Source organism: Canis aureus, chromosome 11 (genome assembly GCF_053574225.1).
Source record: "Canis aureus isolate CA01 chromosome 11, VMU_Caureus_v.1.0, whole genome shotgun sequence".
NCBI classification, from domain to species: Eukaryota; Metazoa; Chordata; class Mammalia; order Carnivora; family Canidae; genus Canis; species Canis aureus.
The window spans coordinates 53,072,858-53,094,118 of record NC_135621.1 but is presented as its reverse complement, the minus strand read 5'-3'; the positions used below and the strand labels follow the sequence as shown (position 1 = coordinate 53,094,118).

The window sequence follows — 21,261 nt, the reverse complement described above, 5'->3', positions numbered from 1 at the left end:
ATTTTGATTTGTTTTTCAAAGGAAGTCAAATTTTATAAATGTACTTTTGGATGAAATTACTTAAATTAGATATATTTTCAGTCAGTTGGCTCAAAGGATACATGTGTTTTTTAATGATAGGGAAATAAAACTTTAAAACATTAGCACTCACAACATCCTTTGCCCCAACCTACTTCAGTTTCATATAGAAGATACATATGAATTATTTTTCATATACTAAGACAATTATTTTAACTTTTCTAGCCATGTTCTATCTTCATATTCCTGAGATTACACTTCTAGAAACTATTTAGTTCAACAGTCTACTTTTCAAACGCTATTGTGAGAATTACAAATTGTTTTGACCATAGTAGAATTGCTATTTCCTTGAAAAAGTAAATTGGAAGAAGTGGTACTGAAAACCTGCTGTTCAGGGCAGTTAAGTATCTTGAGTAAGGTCTCCAAATAACAGTCTGGTTTATGTTACCATGGCAGCATTTCCTTTCACTGGGTCTGTTCACGAACTATCAGTAACAAGAGATAAAATTATCTATTTGCTAACATTATGTTTTACAGTCTTCAGCAAAGATGAGTTTATTTTAAACTAACTCACTTAAAAACCTTGCCCTTTTATTACTGTGCTTAGATGACAGAACACAAATAATAAAGAGTTTTCGACGTTAAGTACTATTTTAAACTAAATTTGCCTATAACAAAATAAATCCTCTGTGCAATGGAAACAGGAAATGTGCATTCTCTCATTTACTATTTTGCATTTTGGAACTATAAGGCTTCTGGACTTATTTGGTAGAGAACCACTGAAGGTTTTGAAGAAATAAGGAATATTCTAAGAAATAACTTTAAAAAGATCTTAATGTTAGTTGTAAAGAACTGTTTGGGAGAAAAAGCAAAGTTCACTATTCCTGAAAAGTTTTTATGTACTTGCCCTGTACATTTTAATAGTTTTCCCCTGACTACCTTTTCTGTGGTTTTTCGAATGACTGAATTAAAAATAATTAACTAGTTAAAAAGGGCATTCATAAGTCCTGCTTATAGCTTAAAGCATGAACTTTTATAGTGGTTGGCATGACTTCTTTTCCTGGGATTCAGCTATTGAAGCAAGTCATCACTATGCAAATGTACAGACTAAAACTGTACTAAACTGGGCAAAATTTCTAACTTTGTGTTTCCCAGCTAAAGTCTCACAGTTAAAGTATTTTAGTTTGGCTTTATACAAATTTAGAAAAGTAGAGATAAGACCTGGATGTTTAAATATTTAAAACATGAAACCCAAACCAAAACAAACAAAAAAAGACCAGATCTAACTTTTATAATTTTAAAATATTGAGGCAGATAAATATCATGCCAAGATTTTCAGACCTGTCTAATTGAGAGTTTTAACAATGGTATGGATGATAGGAAGGAAGATCTAATCAGTAGCTATCCAGCTAGTTGGGTACCATTATCACTTTGTAGTTTGACCCAGACCTTGCCATCTTGCCATTTTTTTTTTTTTAGATTATCATGTATAGATAAGAGCTACTCATCAGAAAAGTCCTGGCAAGGTTGCCAAATTCAATTCCAACATTTATTGGAGGTTAAGTAGAACTTACTTGCCTTCTGCAGATTACAAGAGAAGTACTGTTATTTTGAAACATTGACTCTAGAAGTATTTCATAAATTAAAAAAAAAAAAAATCCACAAGCAACTTCCATCCTTCCTGAATGTATCACTTTCTGTCCAAGCTACAGACATTTAAGCAGAGTGGCTATTGATTTTTATGAAGACCATCGCCTGACAGTTCCTTTCCTCTCACCTGACCTGTTGTAATAGCTTACTAATTTTTATCCCAATATATTATAATTTCTATATTGATCCTCACATTTATTATCTCACAAGATGATTTCTTTCTCTTTATCTCACTCTCCCCATACTCTGGACTATATGCTTTCTTGTTCACTATCATTCCCTTAACTTTTTTCTTTCTCTGAGCATTCAAAAATTGCTCTGGTTAATTATGTAAATAACGCACGCTTTTAAATATTATGACAAGAAGAGTCCTTTTGATCACTACCATAAATCAAACCACATTGGACATATTATTCTGCAATTTTTATTACAAACAATACCACAGTGGATATATACCTCCTCAAATGCAAGTATGAATATTACTCTGGGGGAAAAATCAGAATCTAATCCACTAGATCAAAAGATGTGCACATTTCTAATTTTAATAATTGTAGCCAAGTTGCCCTCAAAAATGGTCATACTAATTTACACTCCTATCAGTAGTATGAAAATATTCATATTATTTCCCCATCCTCTTTTAATTTGATATTATCAAAATTTTAAAATTTTTGCATTCCAATGGCTAAAACTATTTTCTGGGGTTCTTTTAGTTTGTATATCCCTGATTACTAGTGAGGATGAACATCTCAGCCATTTGTATTTCCACCTCTGTTAACTGACTGTTCGTATTCTTATCAAATTTTCAATTAGTTTTCTTTTATTGAATTAGAGGAATTCTTTACATACAGTGGAGTACTGCTCATTGTAAACATCTCCTATCAACTTCATTTTTAATGACATGATGTTGGTAGCTTGAAACTGGCCATGATGGAAATATTTATACTGTGAAAATTTACAAAAGCTATATACCCCCACCCCTACTCAATCCTTCAACATATATCAGCACACCAAATTTGGAATCCTAACCTACTGACTGCTGGTTGTCTCAATCACTTCTTCTTAACCAATCATTTTCAAGATTTCTGCAACATTTGATACTGTTGCTCATTCACACTTGAACTTACCCTCCGTGGCTTCCATTTTAACATAGTTTTTCTAGATTTTTCTACTGAAAATCAATGCTGATGACTCCCAAACTTAGAGCTTTGATCCCAATTACCACTATTCCTGTACCATATGTCTAATTACCTAGTAGATAGTTCCCATCTTATGTCCCACCATAAATATAAACACAATAGGTCTAAAACTAGAAGATAATTAAGTGATAACAATTCAAAATAAAATCTAATAATACACATTGGAAAGAACATATCCAACATTCCTAAAATTTTTAGCCATCTGAAATGAAAGTTTGACTGAGGCTGGGTGAATCTGCTTCTAAGATGGCCCCTCACATGACTATTGGCAAAAGGCCTCATTTCCTTGACACATAGGCCTCTCCATAAGGCTGCTTAAATGTCCTTATGATACGGCAGCTGGCTTCCCCTAAAGCTAGTTATCCATGAGCCCAAGATGGAAGTTACATTGCCTTTTATGACCTAGCATCAAAAGGCATGATCCATCATTTCCCCAAATTCTCTGGGTTACATTGGTCAGCCCTATTCATTACTGGAGGGAACTCTATCTATAAGGGCAAGAATACTAGAAGGGCTCATTTGGGGGCCTCTTCAAGGCTGTCTATGACAGAGATTCATTCTCTGAAATTATTGAGGCTTTTTTTTTTTTTTAAAGATTTTATTTATTTATTCATGAGACACAGAGAGAGAGACAGAGACAGGCAGAGGGAGAAGCAGGCTCCATGCAGGGAGCCTGATGTGGGACTCGATCCCAGGATCCCGGGGTCACAACCTGAGCCAAAGGCAGACGCTCAACCACTGAGCCACCCAGGCATCCCGATGCTTCTTTTTTTAAAAAAAGATTTTATTTATTTATTCATGAGAGACACACAGAGAGAGAAGCAGAGACAAAGGCAGAGGGAGAAGCAGGCTCCATGCAGGGAGCCCAATGCGGGACTCAATCCCAGGACTGCAGGATCACATCCTGAGCCAAAGGAAGACGCTCAACCAGTCACCCAGGCATCCCTATTGAGGCTTTTTAAATGGCCTAACACATAGCTGGTCTTCATAAATATTCCATGTGTAGTAGACAATGTGTTAGATAGCAATGTATTACAAAAGATAACTACTATAATCTCCTTTAAGTTAGCTGTAAGATGATAATACATCTTAATGTCTTGTTACTCATGGACTAATGGCACAAGGATCAAAAGGGAGCCTGTCAGAAAAGAAAGTCTCAATCTTCACCCTAGATTTGCTTAATCAGAATCTGCATTTTAACCAGAACCCCAGATATCAGTGTATATATTTAAATTTGAGCAGCACTATCCTAGAAAAATCATTCACTTAACAACATAATTACTTGCTCTTAATTTTTATTCAAAACAAGAATAGGGGCAGCCCAGGTGACTCAGCGGTTTAGCGCCACCTTCAGCCCAGGGCATGATCCTGGAGACCTGGGATGGAGTCCTGCGTTGGGCTTCCTGCATGGAGCCTGTTTCTCCCTCTGCCTGTGCCTCTGCCTCTCTGTTTCTCGAATAAATAAATAAATAATTTTTAAAAATCTTAAAAAAAAAAAATAGAGGAGAGTTCTGTTACCACTTAGGGCTATAGGAAGCCATAAGAAAACATTGTTCCCAGCCTAACAAGAAAAAAACAAAATAATCCGTGAAATCATACTTTCTTATGAGTCCATCCAAGAACAAAGGCCACAAGACAACTGAAAGAACTGAATTCTAAAGTGTGACAGGACCTTGTGAGGAGAAATGGAACATATGAACTGTTTTAGCTTTGGGAGAGTACAGAAAAAGTGGCAGTCAAAAACTAAGGTATAAAAAAAAAAGAGAGAGAAAGACACTCAAATTTTAACAAATTCTTAAAAGCCAAGTGTGAACTAGCAAGATAATTTAGCATCCTTGGCATTCTCAGACAGAAGAATCTGCATCGATTAGCCAGCATTTTTCTGCAGGCATTCATCCAGTGCTCCATAAGAAGACTACAGGGCAGGAGACCTAAGAGAGACACCCTTGGAGATGGTGAAGGATGTGTGAAACATACTAAGGTTTAAGGCTGGCTCAAGGATATCAGGCAAAGCTCATCCATATTCCAGACTTTAAATGAGCGTGAGATCAGATGTCACTGTGGGACAGGCACACAACTTGCTTACATATTGGACAAAGCTCCACTATGAAGCAAAAGCCTTCTGCCACTGAAAGGCAAAATACCCTCCTCATCCCAGTCCTGGATAAAGGATGGCTGCTACTGGGAGAAAAATATAACCCTCAGCTATCCTCTCACTTTTCTGACACTAGGCAATAGTCTAGTGTCATTAGGTAATGGGTAGGAAATCTGCTCATGCCCAGATGATACAAAGCAGAGATCTGTTGCCACTGAGATAGGAATTGGTAAGTCACTTATACCCAGACCTCCCAACGATCCTAGGCCAAGGTTTATCTACCATTATGGGAATGAGCAGGAAACTGGCCTGAGCTATGGAGCAGTGCTGTCCAATAGGACTTTCTACAATGACAGAAATATCAAATATCTGTACTGTCCAATGTGCCAACCACCAGCCACATGTAGAGATAGCTACTGATGACTGCAGCTCTGGACTCCACTTTGAGTAGATGGGAGAGATTGTCTGCTCCAAGAGGAGGCAAGGCAAGTCCTACTTTTGAGACTACACATAAAAAGCCCATTTAATACTAAAACTAGAGCAGAAAAATCAAGAAACTCATGCTTCCATCCCAAGAGCCTCATACCAAGTAACAAGCAGTTGCTATGTGAGGGACAAGAGCACAGAGAGAAATATCTAACTCCCTTCCTGTCCCCAAATATATTACAACCTGAAAGATGAAGGAAGAGTAGAAATGCTAAAAAAAAAGTCATCTTGCCACTCCAGGACACACATTAAGCATAAAGTATTAGCAGTCCATCTCTATATGAATTTGAAGCCTGTGGTTCTCAGAAGGTAACTATGACAACCACAAAACCGAAACCCAGCCCAATTACCTAGATTGACCAATATGTGTTTCACGCTAACAATCTGACAAAAGTTGAGGCATGTCTACCTCAGTCTCTACTATTCTTTTACAAATAATGTTTGGCATTTAATCCAAAATTATGAAACATATACAAAAACAGGAAGTAAAACAGTCAACAAAACCAGACCCAGCAATGGACCAGATATTGAAATTATTAGACAGACATCCTATCTATAATTAATATGTTTATGGATCTGGTAGGAAATTTTAGCCAAAAGATGGAGACTACTTTTATTTATTTATTTATTTATTTATTTATTTATTTATTTATTTATTTATTTTAGATTTTTATTTATTTATTCATTTCATGAGTGACAGCGAGAGAGAGAGAGAGAGAGAGAGAGAGAGAGAGAGAGAGAGAGAGGCAGAGATACAGGCAGAGGGAGAAGCAGGCTCCATGCAGGGAGCCTGAGGCGGGACTTGATCTCCGGATCACACCCTTGGCTGCAGGCGGTGCCAAACCGCTGCACCACTGGGGCTGCCCGAGACTACTTTTAAAATGGCAAATGAAAATGCTAGAAATGAAAAATATGCAGTAGTCCTTTATGAGGGTTATTGACAGAATGAACATAAAAGAGGGAAGACTTAACCTATAAAAGTTGAAAAGAAATGATCCAAACTGAAAGAGAGAAAAGAGTAGGAACTTGGGCAGAGCAACCAAGAGGTGAGACACAGCAAATTGTCTAACATTTTTACTTGGAATCCTAGAATAGGGAAGTAAGGAAATATTTGAAGAGATAATGAGCAAAATTTTTCTTAAATTTAATAAATGACAACAAATCACAGATCCAAGAATCTCTGAGAAACCAAAGGAGGATAAAAATAAAGACAAACACACCCAGGTGCATCATAGTCAAACTGCTGAAAAGTAGTGATATAAAGTAAAAAGTCATGGAAGTCAGACAGCAAGAGAGGAAAGAAAAGAAAAGAAAGAAAAGAAAAGAGAAGAAAAAAAGAAAAGAAAAGAGAAGAAAAAAAAGAAAAGAAAAGATTGATTACAGAGGAACAAAGATAAGAATGGCAGCAGACTTATCAGAAACTATACAAGCCAGAACACAAGACAGTAACATCTTTAAAATACTTAAAGGAAAAAAATCTCTTAACCTCCACAAAAAAGATTTTTATAAATTCATTGCTAGAAGATTTGAACTATAAGAAATGTTAAATAGGGACACCTGGGTAGCTCAGTGGTTTAGCACCTGCCTTTGGCCGAGGGCAAGATCCTGAAGTCCCAGGATCGAGTCCCACATCGGGCTCCCTGCATGGAGCCTGCCTCTCCCTCTGCCTGTGTCTCTGCCTCTCTCTCTCTGTCATGGATAAATAAATAAAAAATATTTAAAAAAAGAAATGTTAAATAAACTTATCCAAGAAGAAGGAATTGATCCAGATAAAGCATCAGAATTAGTTAACTTTTTCTGTAAAATGCCAGATAGTAAGTGGTATAAGAGTAGAATGGTAGTATTATTTGAAAGTAAACTGTTTAAAAATATATACTGAAAAGCGTATAGTAAACATCATCCCCAAAAAAGAGAATAGCTGATAAACCAGTAGCAGACATAAAACTTAATCATAAAAAACCTCACTTCTTAAAAAGACAGGAAAAGTGGGGGGAAAGAATAAACAGAAAATAACATGATGATATATTTAAATCCAACCATATCAATTACATTAATGTAAATGGCCTACATTCCAATTATAAGGAAGAGACTGCAACATATTAATACAGTGACAGGAACACTACAGAAACTTAGAAAATTGGAACATCAGAAAACTAATTTATGTATTTATAGTAGACTGAAATTCTGCTAGATTTGTATCAATATTTAAGAAATTTTAAAACATTTCAAATGAAGGGAAATGATGAATATAATTAAGCTCAAACTGAAGTAATGATGAATTGACTGTTTTTTGTCTTCCTTTAGTTTCCCCATATTTTAAGGTCTCGATGTTAATTCTCCCCCACCTCCCCAAATATAGCAATGTTCATAAACACTGACCTTGCCATGGCTTCTTTCCACTTTCTGAAAACATTTATTCAGGGACAGATTATGTCGAACAGAATTCTTCCAGCCTGTTGGTGCAGTAGCAAAATATGGGAAGCGGTCCAAAATCCAGCTATAAATTTCTTTGACAGGCAAACATTTATTTGGAGAGTGTTCGATAGCCATGTAAATGAGAAGACTAAAGGAGTATGGGGGCTTTGCAGTTGCTGATTTTTTTTCTGGGTTCTGATAACAAGATGGTCCTAAGGATGGCACATCATCTCCCTCTATGTCATACAATGGACTAACAATTGGAAGACCCTCACTTCCAAAGCTGAAGTTTGTTAGGAGATTAGTACTTTCATGAAGCCAGTTCAAGTTTGTGAGTTCATCATCTGCTGACTCACTGTCCACTAGTGTGGCCTTTGGCCTGGCAGCATCAACAGCTTCAGGCAAGCTTCCCATTTTGTAAATCTGGCTTAATCCTGCAACCTTTTCAGCTCCTGGAGTTTCAGCTCTCTTTTCTGGAGTCATTCCAATTACTGGACCCATTTACTCCTACAGTTCTGCAATAAAGGAAACAATTGTCAATCAATATAATACTTAAGATTCTTAAGCTCATGGAAAAAGAAAATATATATTTAAATATCATCAAATCAGAAATTTCGCAATTATCCTATATAATATTTAAGCACAATATTTGTACAACAAAGACATTAATGGTTATCATATGAGGAAGAGAATTTATTTCCTATTATTTGAAATGGCTATAAATAAAATATAGCATTATAACACCATATGTATGAGTGATATTAATAAAAGTAAATAATGTATTTTATTTAATACTTACTAAAGTCCCCAGCCCACAGTAACAGCCTAATAAGTAATGGCTATTATTATTAAAAATGAGCAGACTTTCTTTGAATTATAAGACCTTATAATCTACGCATTTTCAGGATCTATGACCTTACTCAATATAGAAAATAACCAAATTTAAATTCAATAAATTTAAATGCAAATATATATTTATAAATATAATAAGTTGAAGATTTAAATTCAATTTTAAGTCAAATTAAAAATGTTGCTTAAACAATAATTTCAAAAAAACTCTTCCCTCAGATTTGAAATATTTACTATAAAGAGATAAACATTTCTAATATTTGTATAGGTCATATTAAAAAGATAACATTTCTTATTCACTAAATTCATTATCAGCCAAATAATTATTTACTGTGAATTTATTATTTCTTTAGTATACTTAATATTCTTAACTAAATTCTATATCATCTCATCAAGTACTGACACTAAAAGGTTGGCATTCTCTAAGTAAAATTTTAATTGTCACTGTATTTTCAAGGAGGGGGGAAAAGCTATTTCTACACTACCTTTTTAAATTTCTATTTTCTCATATGTCTTTTTGTTTTGCTTTTGAAACATACTTCAAAGCAAAAAACTTATCATGGGGAAATAACTGACCAAAGAGAAAAGTAATAGAAGTAAAGTGCTATTAAATTCATTTTCAATGGTTCATGAAGGTACTTCATTTATGAACAGTGAAAAACTTTCTAGGTCTTCCATTACCCTATTCTATCTACTTATGCTTATACAACTGAAATTACAGAAGGACCCCCACAGTTTTATTTTACTTAGAACAAAGCTGGCAGGTTACTCCAAGAGTTATGAAAAATGGTCAATTTTACATGTAGAACAGTCTATATGGATTCTGGTAGCAGTAATAGATGTAGTCTCAAAGCACTTAGTAATCAATAGCATCAGCTAATATTTTTGGGACCAGACATTGTGCTAGCTAAACACCATAAACTACATCTCAATTAATCATCAATTAAATCCTATAAAGTAGGCACTACTATTAACCCAATTTTATAAATGAAGAAAATGACTCAAAGGTTAATAAGCATTCTGTTTTAGCTTACCCGCTTAGTAATTGGAAACAACAGAATTTAAATCTGGGCAGACTGACTTCAGAACCACAACTCTTAACTACTATATTATCCTGGTAAGAATGCAAACTCATCACTTGTGAGTACCAATGACCCAATCCTATCCATGTTAAATCTTATTACTGTTCTCTCCATATCCAGTTCCTATCTTTCTTTCTTACACCTGTATCTATAACTTGACATATCAAGACATTTTAAAAAGGAAAAGATCAAACTGTAAAAATTTGGTTTCTATTTCAAAATCAATTATGAAAAAATAAAAAAAATAAAAAATAAAAAAAAACAAAATCAATTATGAAAACCACATATTCATAAACATGCATGTGTGTATATGTGCACGTTTCAGAGATGACATTCTGTCCTATGTAGCTAACCAATTATTAACTTTACCAAAGTCTTTCTACCTATAGAGAATTTCAAAAATGTGATCAATGAGAATTCATTGAAGAATTATCTTCCTTTCTTTAAAAACAAAACAAAACACTCTTAGCACTCAGTGTTCAAAGGGAATGACTAATTTCCAATGTTCTACTTTTGCTACCTATATCTTTATTTATCTTCAATCACATATAGAAATCAGAGAGTACCAAATATGAGTAGCTAACATTTACTGAGACATTACTATATTTTAGATAGTATCTATGGGCTTTAAAATCTCTACTTATTCTGCATTGCTACTTAGTTCTGCGTATGGTCCTTTCTTCAAAGCCATGAATTCCATAATGTGTAAGTTTTTTACTTTTGTATTCCTAATGAATCTTAACAAAATCTTGGGCATGAGTAGACATTCAAATTATAATTATTTCAAACTGAAATGAATTTATAATCAACATATATGATTACTCTGTACTAAGTACTGTACCACCTGCCTTTAAGAATTATTTTAAAAGAAAATCCTTAATACTAGAAAACATCGTAACTGGTAATAATCAGAAAATTGAAATTCACTGCTATTATAATGAAATGGAAATGAAGTAAGCCATTTGCCTAAGGTTCTAAAACTAATAAACAGTAGAGGCAAAATTATAAACCGGACTGAGTTCAGTATTCAAGTTTTTTGTTCACTAGAGTACATTCAATCTCTTAAGGAACTTATATTTTTAGCAATCCTAATTAAAACATACTGTTGACAGATATGAGAATAACATATATTCTCCTCAGAAATTAATTCAGATGGCTGTGAATGTTATTCCTCTGAATTACAGGTTTAGAATAAAATCCCATTACCTTAAGACATAAAGCAGTATTATGGCAGCATATATGCCAAAGATTATACAACTTGTACAGCCAACCAAAGTTAAAAAGTCAAGTACTGACACAAAAAGGCTGACATTCTCTTAGTAAGGTTTGAACTGTGACTGTATTTTTAAGGAGAGAAAAAGAGCTTTTTCTAAATTATACTTTAGAGCACCATCCACTTAGAATACTAACTCCACCACAATAATTAGGCAAATGATCTTTTCTCACAAATGATGTAAATAACAAGCATATTAGAAAATACCCAATTTACTGATAATCAAAGAAACACAAAGCAAAACACAAATGTTAAGTATGACAATGTATTTGAACAGTGCCTAGTATGCAGTAAGCACAAATATTAGTAATAAAAATAATAATACTTACTTTTGCCCAAAGTAGCAATGGTTTAAAAAATACTTAATACATGACTTGGGGCAAGGAGCTAGTGACATTTTGGAATGCTAACTGGGAATATGTACCAAGAATCTTTAAAAATGTCATAATCTTTGACCCAGTAATTCATAGATCAATGAAACAGAACTGAAAACCCAGAAATAAACCCACACATATATGGTCAATTAATCTACAACAAAGGAGACAAGACTACACAATGGGGAAAAGAGAGCCTCTTCTTCAATAAATGGTGTTGGGAAAACTGGACAGCTACATGGATTAAGAATGAAATGTGTGGACTACTTTCTTAAACCATACACAAAAATAAACTAAATATAGATTAAGGACCTAAATGCTAAGACCTGAAATCAGAAAATTCCTAAAAGAAAATAGTAATCTCTTAGACATCAACTATAATAGTATTTTTCTGGATCTGTCTCTTCAAGTAAGGGAAACAAAAGCAAAAATAAACAATTGGGACTACATCAAACAATAAGTTTTTGCAGAGCAAAGGAAAACATAAACCTGATAAAAGGCTACCCACTGAATGGGAGAAAATATTTGCAAATGATATATATGTTAAGGGTTTAAATATCCAAAATATATAAAGAACTCATTTAGCACCACCAAAAAATCCCCAAATAATCCAAATAAAAATGGGCAGAGGACCTGAATAGACATTTTCCCAAAGACATACGGATGGACAAGAGACATATGAAAAGATGCCCAAGGGAAATGCAAATCAGAACCAGAGGGAAATGCAAATCAGAACCAGAATGAGGTATCACCTTAGGCCAGTCAGAATGGCTAGTATCCGAAAGACAAGAAATAACAAGTATTGGTGAGGAAATGGAGAAAAGGGAACTCTCATATACTACTGGTAACATACAAATTGGTCCAGCCACTGTGGAAAACAGTTTGGAAGTTCCTTGAAAAATTAAAAATAGAAGTACCAAAGGATCCTATAATTCTTTCTGGGTATTTACCCAAATAAAACAAAAACACTAATTCAGAAAGATATATGCACCCCTATGTTTAATGTGACATTATTTACAATAGCCAAGGTATAGAAGCAACTTAAATGTCCACTGTTAGGGATCCCTGGGTGGCGCAGCGGTTTAGCGCCTGCCTTTGGCCCAGGGCGCGATCCTGGAGACCCGGGATCGAATTCCACGTCGGGCTCCCAGTGCATGGAGCCTGCTTCTCTGCCTATGTCTCTGCCTCTCTCTCTCTCTCTCTCTCTCTCTGTGACTACCATAAATAAATAAAAATTTTAAAAAAGTCCACTGTTAGATGAATGGATAAATAAGATATGGTATATATAAGCAATGGAATATTTAATACTCAGCTATAAAAAGGCATGAAATCTTGCCACTGTGACAACATGGATGGACCTTGGAGATATTATACTAAGTGAAATGAGCCAGACATGGAAAGACAAATACCCTATGATTTCACTTACATATGAAATCTAAAAAACAAAACAAAACAAATAACATCAATAAAAAGAGAAATACGCTCATAAAGAACTGGGGGTTACTAAGAGGAAGTGTATAGAGAGATGGGTGAAATGAGTGAAAGGGATTAAGAAATACAAACTTCCAGTTATAAAATTTATCATAGAGATGAAAAGTATAGCACAGGGAATCTAGTCAATAATATTGTAACGTACTGAGGGGCACCTGAGTGGATCAGTTGGTTCAATGTCCACCTTTGGCTCAGGTCATGATCCCAGAGCCTGGATTCAGGCCCTGTGTGAGGCTCTAAGCTCAGCAGGGGGTCTGCTTCTTCCTTCCTCACTGCCCCTCCCCGTTTGTGTTCTCTCAAATAAATAAATTTTTTCTAAAAAAAAGTTTTATATTGTAATACACTGGGGGGCACTTGGCTTGCTCAGTCAATTAAGCATCTGACTCTTGATTTTAGTTCAGGTCATGATCTCGGAGTCCATGCTCAGTGGAGAGTCTGCATGAGGATTTATTTCTTCTCCCTCTGCCTCTGCCCCTTCCTCTAAAATAAATAAAATAAATCTTAAAAAAATAGTAACATTGTAATATACTTATTGTGATGAGCATTTTGTAATGTATATAATTGTTGAATCACTGTTTGTACACCTGAAACTAATATTCTGTCGACTGTATTTCAAATAAAAAGTCATATTCTTTGACCTAATAATTCTACTTATAAGTCACTTCAGTGAAATAATCCTACAGAGGAAAAATAGATTCTCTTTCCTCCTCCTCTGTTAGAAAAGTACAATTTACACATTTTATTACTAACTAAACTGAAGTGCATCTATTCAATCTAATAGTCATTAAAAATGGTCTTCTTGAAGACTATAAAGTAAACAAAAAAAGCTTATTAAGAATTGGTGAAAAAGTAAAAATACATAAAACACTAACAGTGGTTTATATTAGCAACTTGGTAATTTTTTCTTCTTTACCAGTTTTTCTTTAAAGTGTTTATTATTTTTATAGTAAAAAATTAAAATATACTCAAGGGGGAAAAGGTTGTGTTAAGATTATTTTTAGTTATAGTATTTCCACTTCACAAAGAATCAAATCACAAAAAGGTCATGGACTTATCAAAAGCTAAGCCAAAAACAGAAGCCACAAAAAAAAAAGGCAGCACAAAAAACCAGAACAACACACAAAACACAAAACCAACCAAAAAAACCCCAAAGAGAAGCCACCTCTTAAATTCAGTACAGCCTATTCTGCCACCAAGCTTTTCTGTAACACAAATTAGCTCACTAGTAAATAGGGGAAAGATTTTAGTACAATGTGAAAATCACATTGGTTTCTAAGTGATTTTTACCAGCCTATGTTTTTGCAATACTAAATAATAACAGCTGAACCCAAAATAGGCTAACATAGTGGAAAGCTGCAAGCTGCTGAAAATACAGTATTGTACACAATTCTCATTCAACCCATGTTCTTCCTCTTGGCACAGCTTGGCCACATGCATTTTCTTGGAAGTGTTAATGAGCTCTTCTCTCCAAATCTTAATGCATTTTACCCTGGCCTCCATAACCAGTAGCATCAACCTTTCCCTGCAAATCCATCAGTCTATTTTCATCTTTAAAAAAAAAACAAACAAACTAAATTGTAGTATTTTAAAATTTGCAATAAATGTAATATATCTTTAAATATATTCTAATATTCTTTTAAAAAATATTTATCCATCACACACACACACACACACACACACACACACACACACACACAGGCAGAGACAGGCAGAGGGAGAAGCAGGCTCCATGCAGGAAGACCGACATGGGACTCAATCCCAGGACTTGGGGATCACACCCTGAGCAAAGGCTGATGCTCAACTGGAGCCACCCAGGCGTTCCAATATTCTAATATTCCTATTAAAATTTATTTGTTAGTGTTCTAGTTACAAAGCTTCATGCTTTTAGGTGAGTTGACCCATCAGCTGGCACAATATTTTACTGTTTTCAGAAATATATAATATGTAATATTACAACAGAAAGACCTGTATATTTCACAATATTAAAAAACAAACTTTTACTTTTGTTTTTTTTTTTTTTCAAACTTTTACTTTTGTTTGTAAAATCCTAACTTCATGAGAAACTGCTTCTTAAAATGAACTGAAACCACTCAGTAGCAGGTCATTAATAATGTGTGTGGAAGTTTGTTTCATAAAGCAGAACAAGTAAAGAAATAAAAGGAAATCTGGCTAGTGATGTAACATTTCCTTTTATTAATCTTTTAAAAACAATACTTCAACAAACCACACATAATTGTTACACATAATAAATATCACTCAACATAAGCATTAGGGTCAAGAGACTAGATGTGGGGTTTGAAAACAATACTCGAATTTCTTAGGAATATAATTAGCATAACCCGAGTAATGAATACATCCACTAATAAACCAATTCCTAAAAACCAAGACAATGCTACAAAAAAGTAGGTAAATGTACAAGACAATTTTGCAAAGTACACATTAGTGTTAGGCCTCCAAATATTCTACATTTCAGGAAAAAAACTGAATTTCTTTAGACAAGAATAATTTAAAAGCTGAGAGTTCAAACAAGCCCAGTAAAATCACTCTGCAAACCTCTGCCTACATCTTCATTGTGCAAGGCCATGGCAGTATCTTGAGAAGAGGGTTCAGAATTAAAATGTATCATTTTTTCACATCCGTGTAGCACATGCATCTCTCAAATGTATCTACTAGAGATTTGTGTATTTCCATCCTAATTTCAATATTACAATGATACTAGATATTCAATATTACAGTGATATTCTACTCTAGGACAAGAAAAATAAAATTCCATATTGGAATTCTTGGATCATTTCCCAAAAGGTTAGAGGAATGCACTTTTGCTTAGGTCAGTATTAACAATGTTCTGAGAGGCAATGCTTGACTGAGCTTAGAGAAGGGAAACTAAGGTACAGAATTTTCAAAATTACCCTGGTATTACAGGTATTATAAAAGCTATTATTGATAACTCTTTTGCCCAAAATAACTAAGAAATTTTCTAAACACAAAATGCTAATTATTACCACACACATTTTTTTTTACTTATTTTATTTGTCCATGTTTTTATTTTTTTAAAGATTTTATTTATTTATTCATGAGAGACCTAGGGAGAGAGGCAGAGACATAGGCAGAGGGAGAAGCAGGTTCCATGCAGGGAGCCCGACACAGGACTCGATCCCAGGTCTCCAGGATCAGGCCCTGGGCTGAAGGCCCAGGATCACTAAAACCGCTGAGCCACCCAGGCTGCCCAATGTCCATGTTTTTAATTGACTGTATCAAAGACTAGGCAACAAAAACATTTTTTCTTTATAGTTTTACCATGTTAGGATCCCTAAACATTATTTTAGCCCTTTATATTTTTAACCATCATATAAAATTGAATTGTACTGAAACTTGTTCCCCCCACCACCAAACTCATTAACATTATAGCAGCAATAATTCACTTTTACAGAGGACTAGTATTCTACTTTACAAATATACTAAATTTATTATACTCTTGAAGACAATGATTTATGTCTGAGGGTATTACAAGTAGCATTTGTTCATAATTCCTGGAATACACCTGCTAAGAACTTTTGAGGTACACAACTAAAAGCAGAACATACTGGGTGGAATTACTGGGTCACAGTATTTTCTCTCATGACAAATTACTACCAGGAATGTATGGGCATTCTGTTTACTCCATGTACTCATCAAACTTTTTTTTTTGCCAACCTAATGACTATGAAATTTCATCTCCTTATGTTTTAATTTGCATTTCCCAGATTAGTAATGGGAGTTGAATACGTAGGTATCTCCCGCTTTTCAAAGCTTTTATTACACCACTTTGCTTCTACTAAAGACCTATATTAGTACTTGTAGAAGAGGATTTTCGCTGTTAGAAAAAGGCAAGAAATAGACAGAGTCTGTTTTGAAGTGTTCATTACAGAGACATGCATACCTTGAGCAAGGAGGGTGGCATGCCAAGCTCCTTTGCCAGGGGATCTATACTCAGCACCTCAGCACCAACCTGCCATAGCTCTGAACTGTACCTATGGGCTTCTGTGGTTTTCTTGATTTATTTTGTGCATCCCTTGGCAAGATGCATCCTGAGGTATCAGAAAAGCCTATGAGAATGTTGCCTTTGGGAATGTTCAAAAAATTTTCCATATAAATTAATGGTAATTGCTTCTTCACTTCCATTTTGGCTTCCTAAGGTTTTGTAGGAAAAGGGGAAACCTGCATATAAGAAATCTCTTCTACTAATTGTCTATTGCAGTCATTTGTTTTGTTTGTATACTAATCCTTACATGTGATTCAAATATCTTTCTGTAGTAGATGGTTTGTCTTTTTAGCCTATTAGTTGCCTATGAATGAAAAAGTTATTGGGACGCCTGGGTGGCTCAGTGGTTGAGCAAACTGCTTTTTGGCTCAGGGCATGATCCCAGGGCCCAGGGTCAAGTCCTGCATTGGGCTCTTTGTAGGGAGCCTGCTTCTCCCTCTGTGTTTCTGCCTGTCTCTCATGAATAAATAAATAAAATCGTTAAAAAAAAAAAAAAGTTCTTAACTTTAATATGATGGAATTTATTAACCCTTTATTTCCTTTATGGTTAATGTCTCATTTACTAATTCCTTCCCAGAAAAAAATAAATAAATAAAAATAAAAATAAAATAAATTTTTAAAAAAAGAATTCCTTCCCAGGGTGACTTAGTGGCTCAGTTGGTTAAGCATCTGACTCTTGATTTCAACTCAGGTCATGCATGATTTCAGGGTCTTGGGATCCAGCCCCACGTGGGGCTCTGCAATCAGTGAGGAGTCTGCTCAGGGATTCTCTCTCTCCCTCTCCTTCTGCCCCTCCTCCAGCTCATGCTCTCTTTCTCTAAAATAAATTAAATCTTAAAAAAAAACCAAAAAATTAAATCTTAAAAAAAAAATATCCTTCCTGTTATGGGAACCAATCGCCATTAGACATGCCAAGAATGAAAGGCCTTTACTTGGACCATTTCTCAGGGTTGTGTTTGCTGCAAGCAAACCTGAAAGATGACCTAACATTTCCTCCCAGACAAAAAGCAGTTTGAGCTCCATTAACATTTCTTCTTTCATTCATGAGTTATTTAGAAGAATGCTTATTAACTGCCATGTGATTTTTTTTCTTACTAATTTCTAACTTAAATGGTCCATAGGATACTAATCCTTTGAAATGTGTTAAAACTTGTTTGGTCCCACCCAGTATGTGGTTGATTTTCATGAGTCAGCTGATGTTTGCACTGACTGGATGAAACAGATGTCCACTGAATTAAGCTTGTTAATTACATTGTTCAATTTTTCTATATTCTCACCAATTTGGGGGGGGGGGTGGCACTGTTTTCTTTATTAAATACTGAGGAAGATATATTTCAATCTCCCATTATGCTGGTGAAGTTAGTCTATTTTTCCTGGTAGTTCTGTTAATTTTTGCTTTTTTTTTTTTGTGGTTATGGTTGTAAGTGCATACAAATTTAAAGCTATTATTCCTGGCAAAACTGAAACATTTACCATTAATAGATCAATTCTTTTCCTCTAGTAATTCTACTAGTTTTAACATCTACTTCAAATGATATGCCAGCTTTCTTTCTACTAATTGCCTGGTATATTTTTTTCCATCATTTTACTTTCAACATTTTTTTCCTTTTGTTTCCTTTCAGTCTCTGCTTTAAACCTCATAAAGCTCAGGCAGGGTGACTTCACTTATAAAAGTAGTTATTTCTATCTATACTCTCCCATGTAAATTCATTTATCACTTAATAAATTCAACAAACATTACAAAAAAATAAACCCCACAGAGCTGAACATTTTAAATATAAGGTATAAATATATTTACTTCTAATGCCTCATTTGGTGCTCTACTCTACATTTCTTTCCTTCTTTTTTTGCCTTCTTTAAGATTTTTTTACCCTGGTTTTTTTTTTTTATAATCTATTAGTTTGGAAATTATATTTTTATTTCTATTACTAAAGTGTTAACTTACAATTTTTACCATGCATTCTTATCAAAATCCAAAATTACCTTTAATCTGAGTAATAAAAAGATCTTTTGAATACTACATTCGATCACCTTCTCCTGGTTTATAAGAACAGGTATTTTGTAAATAACTAAAATAACTGGCATTTTGGTTCTAACTTTTATTATTTATAGTTAATAATAAGTAATATTATTATAGTTAATTTTTATTAATTTATCTATATACTGGGATCCCTGGGTGGCGCAGCGGTTTAGCGCCTGCCTTTGGCCCAGGGCGCGATCCTGGAGACCTGGGATCGAATCCCACGTCGGGCTCCCAGGGTATGGAGCCTGCTTCTCCCTCTGCCTGTGTCTCTGCCTCTCTCTGTGTGTGTGACTATCATAAAAAAAAATTTTTTTTTAATTTATCTATATACTTACAACTTTCTTTGATTATTCATTCTTGAATCTCATTCTTGTTATGACCATTTTCCCTCTACATAAAACATGGTTTGCTATTAAACTTTCAGACTTTATTTACCTGAGCATGTCTTTATTTTACCCTCTGTTTAGGAGACATTTTTGCTAGCTATGGAATTCTAGGTTGAACTAGAATAGGTTATAGTTGTTAGATTTATTTCCACGGAGTATTATATCATTTCATGGTTTTCTACTTTCACTATCATTATTAAAACCTGATAGTCCTCTAAAAGTGTTCTGTTTTCTCTTAAAATTTTCTCCTTTATTTACTTCTTTTATGTTTTCCATTTTCTTTTCTGTGTTGCATTCTGGATTTCTTCAGATGTTCATCTCTCGTACCAATTTTTCCTTCGGTGGAGCCTATTTACTTTGATCTTTTTTTTTTTTTAAGATTTTATTTATTTATTCATGAGACACAGAGAGTGAGAGGCAGAGACACAGGCAGAGGGAGAAGCAGGCTCCATGCAGGGAGCCTGATACGGGACCCGATCCAGGTTTCCAGGATCATGCCCTGGGCCGAAGGCGCTGCTAAACCGCTGAGCCACACAGGCTGCCCTGATCTATCTTTTGAATTTTATTTTCAATTACTATACGTTTTTATTTCTAGAACCCCTGATTCTTTATGAAATATCTGCTCTTTTCCTCATTTCAAGTTGTCACTGAACATATTAAATGTACTAATTTTATATTTTATATCTGATACTTCCAAGATATGAACTACTGGCAAGTCTGATTCTGCTGATTCTCTTATATTATGCCTTGTTTCCTTGGATAGTTTGTAAATTTTTATTATAAGCTACTCATTTTTATAAAAGATTTTATTTACTTATTTGAGAGACAGAGAGCATACACATGAGCACAAGTATTGTGTGTGAGTGTGTTGGGAGGTGGGAAGAGTCAGAGCAGAGGGAGAAGCAGATTCTCTGCTGACTAGGGAGCCTGATGTGGGGTTTGAAAGGAACTCCGCGATCACGACTTGAGCCGAAGGCACTTAACCAATTGAGCCATCTAGGCGCCCCTAAGTTACTCATTTTTTAAAAAGATTTTATTTATTCATGTGAGACAGGGAGAGAAAGAGAGGCAGAGACACAGGCAGAGGGAGAAGCAGGCTCCAAGCAGAGAGCCCGATGTGGGACTCGATCCCGGGTCCCCAGGATCACACCCCAGGATCCCGGGTCCCCAGGATCACGCCCCAGGCTGAAGGCAGTGCTAAACCGCTGAGCCACTGGGGCTGCCCCTAAGCTACTAATTTCCAATAGAACTTTACTAAAAGCAATTCTTTGATCACGATGACTTGCGTGCTTCTGTCAGGTCCCTGGGAATAGTAACAATGCAGGATCATTTTAAATTCTTAGTTTGAGGTTAGTGTGAATTTAGGCAACCTGTGTGAGGGCTAGTTTGTGGTTAACAAATCTTCAGTAGGGATTTTATTTTTCCTGTTAAGAGCAATATTCTAGAAAGATAATTTTGTCATCTCTAAGGACATGAAGGGAAAGAATATCTAGATCATTCTTATGTCTAGAAGTTATAGTCCTATGGGGCTCCACTGTAATGGGGAAGACTATTTCCTGCTACAGTGTTTTATCTGGGCTGGGTCTGGGCTTGCTTCCTGATACTGACTTCCATAAGGCTAAGAAAACAGAAAATCCCTTGATTGGGTAAATACCCTCAAGGCAATAGCCAGCTTCAGTACTCAGCTTACTGAGCTGGGTTCTCGCAGGGTTTCCAATTAGTGTTCGGTCTAAATATTCTTTACTTTTGTGCCAGGGCACTGATGCATTTTATCGAGCATTTTAGGTTGTTTACAGCAGAAAAGCTGGTCCAGGTATTTAGTTTTCCATGTTGCTGGAAACAGATGTTTATATTAGTTCCTGATGGCAGTACCACTAATCTGTTATCTGTATCTTAGAGCAC

The 21,261-nt window shown here is 35.0% G+C and overlaps 1 protein-coding gene across 4 annotated transcripts in view; it reads right to left on the bottom strand.

Moving 5' to 3' along the window:
* Positions 1-21,261, bottom strand: part of FOXN2 (forkhead box N2) — a 65,914-nt gene that overhangs the window by 23,254 nt on the left and 21,399 nt on the right. For all 4 annotated transcript variants that reach the window (XM_077915318.1, XM_077915320.1, XM_077915317.1 and 1 more), the window contains exon 2: positions 7,825-8,375. In XM_077915318.1, the coding sequence (XP_077771444.1) occupies positions 7,825-8,361 (537 nt within the window). In that variant the 5' untranslated portion in view covers positions 8,362-8,375. The remainder of the gene's footprint in view (positions 1-7,824; positions 8,376-21,261) is intronic.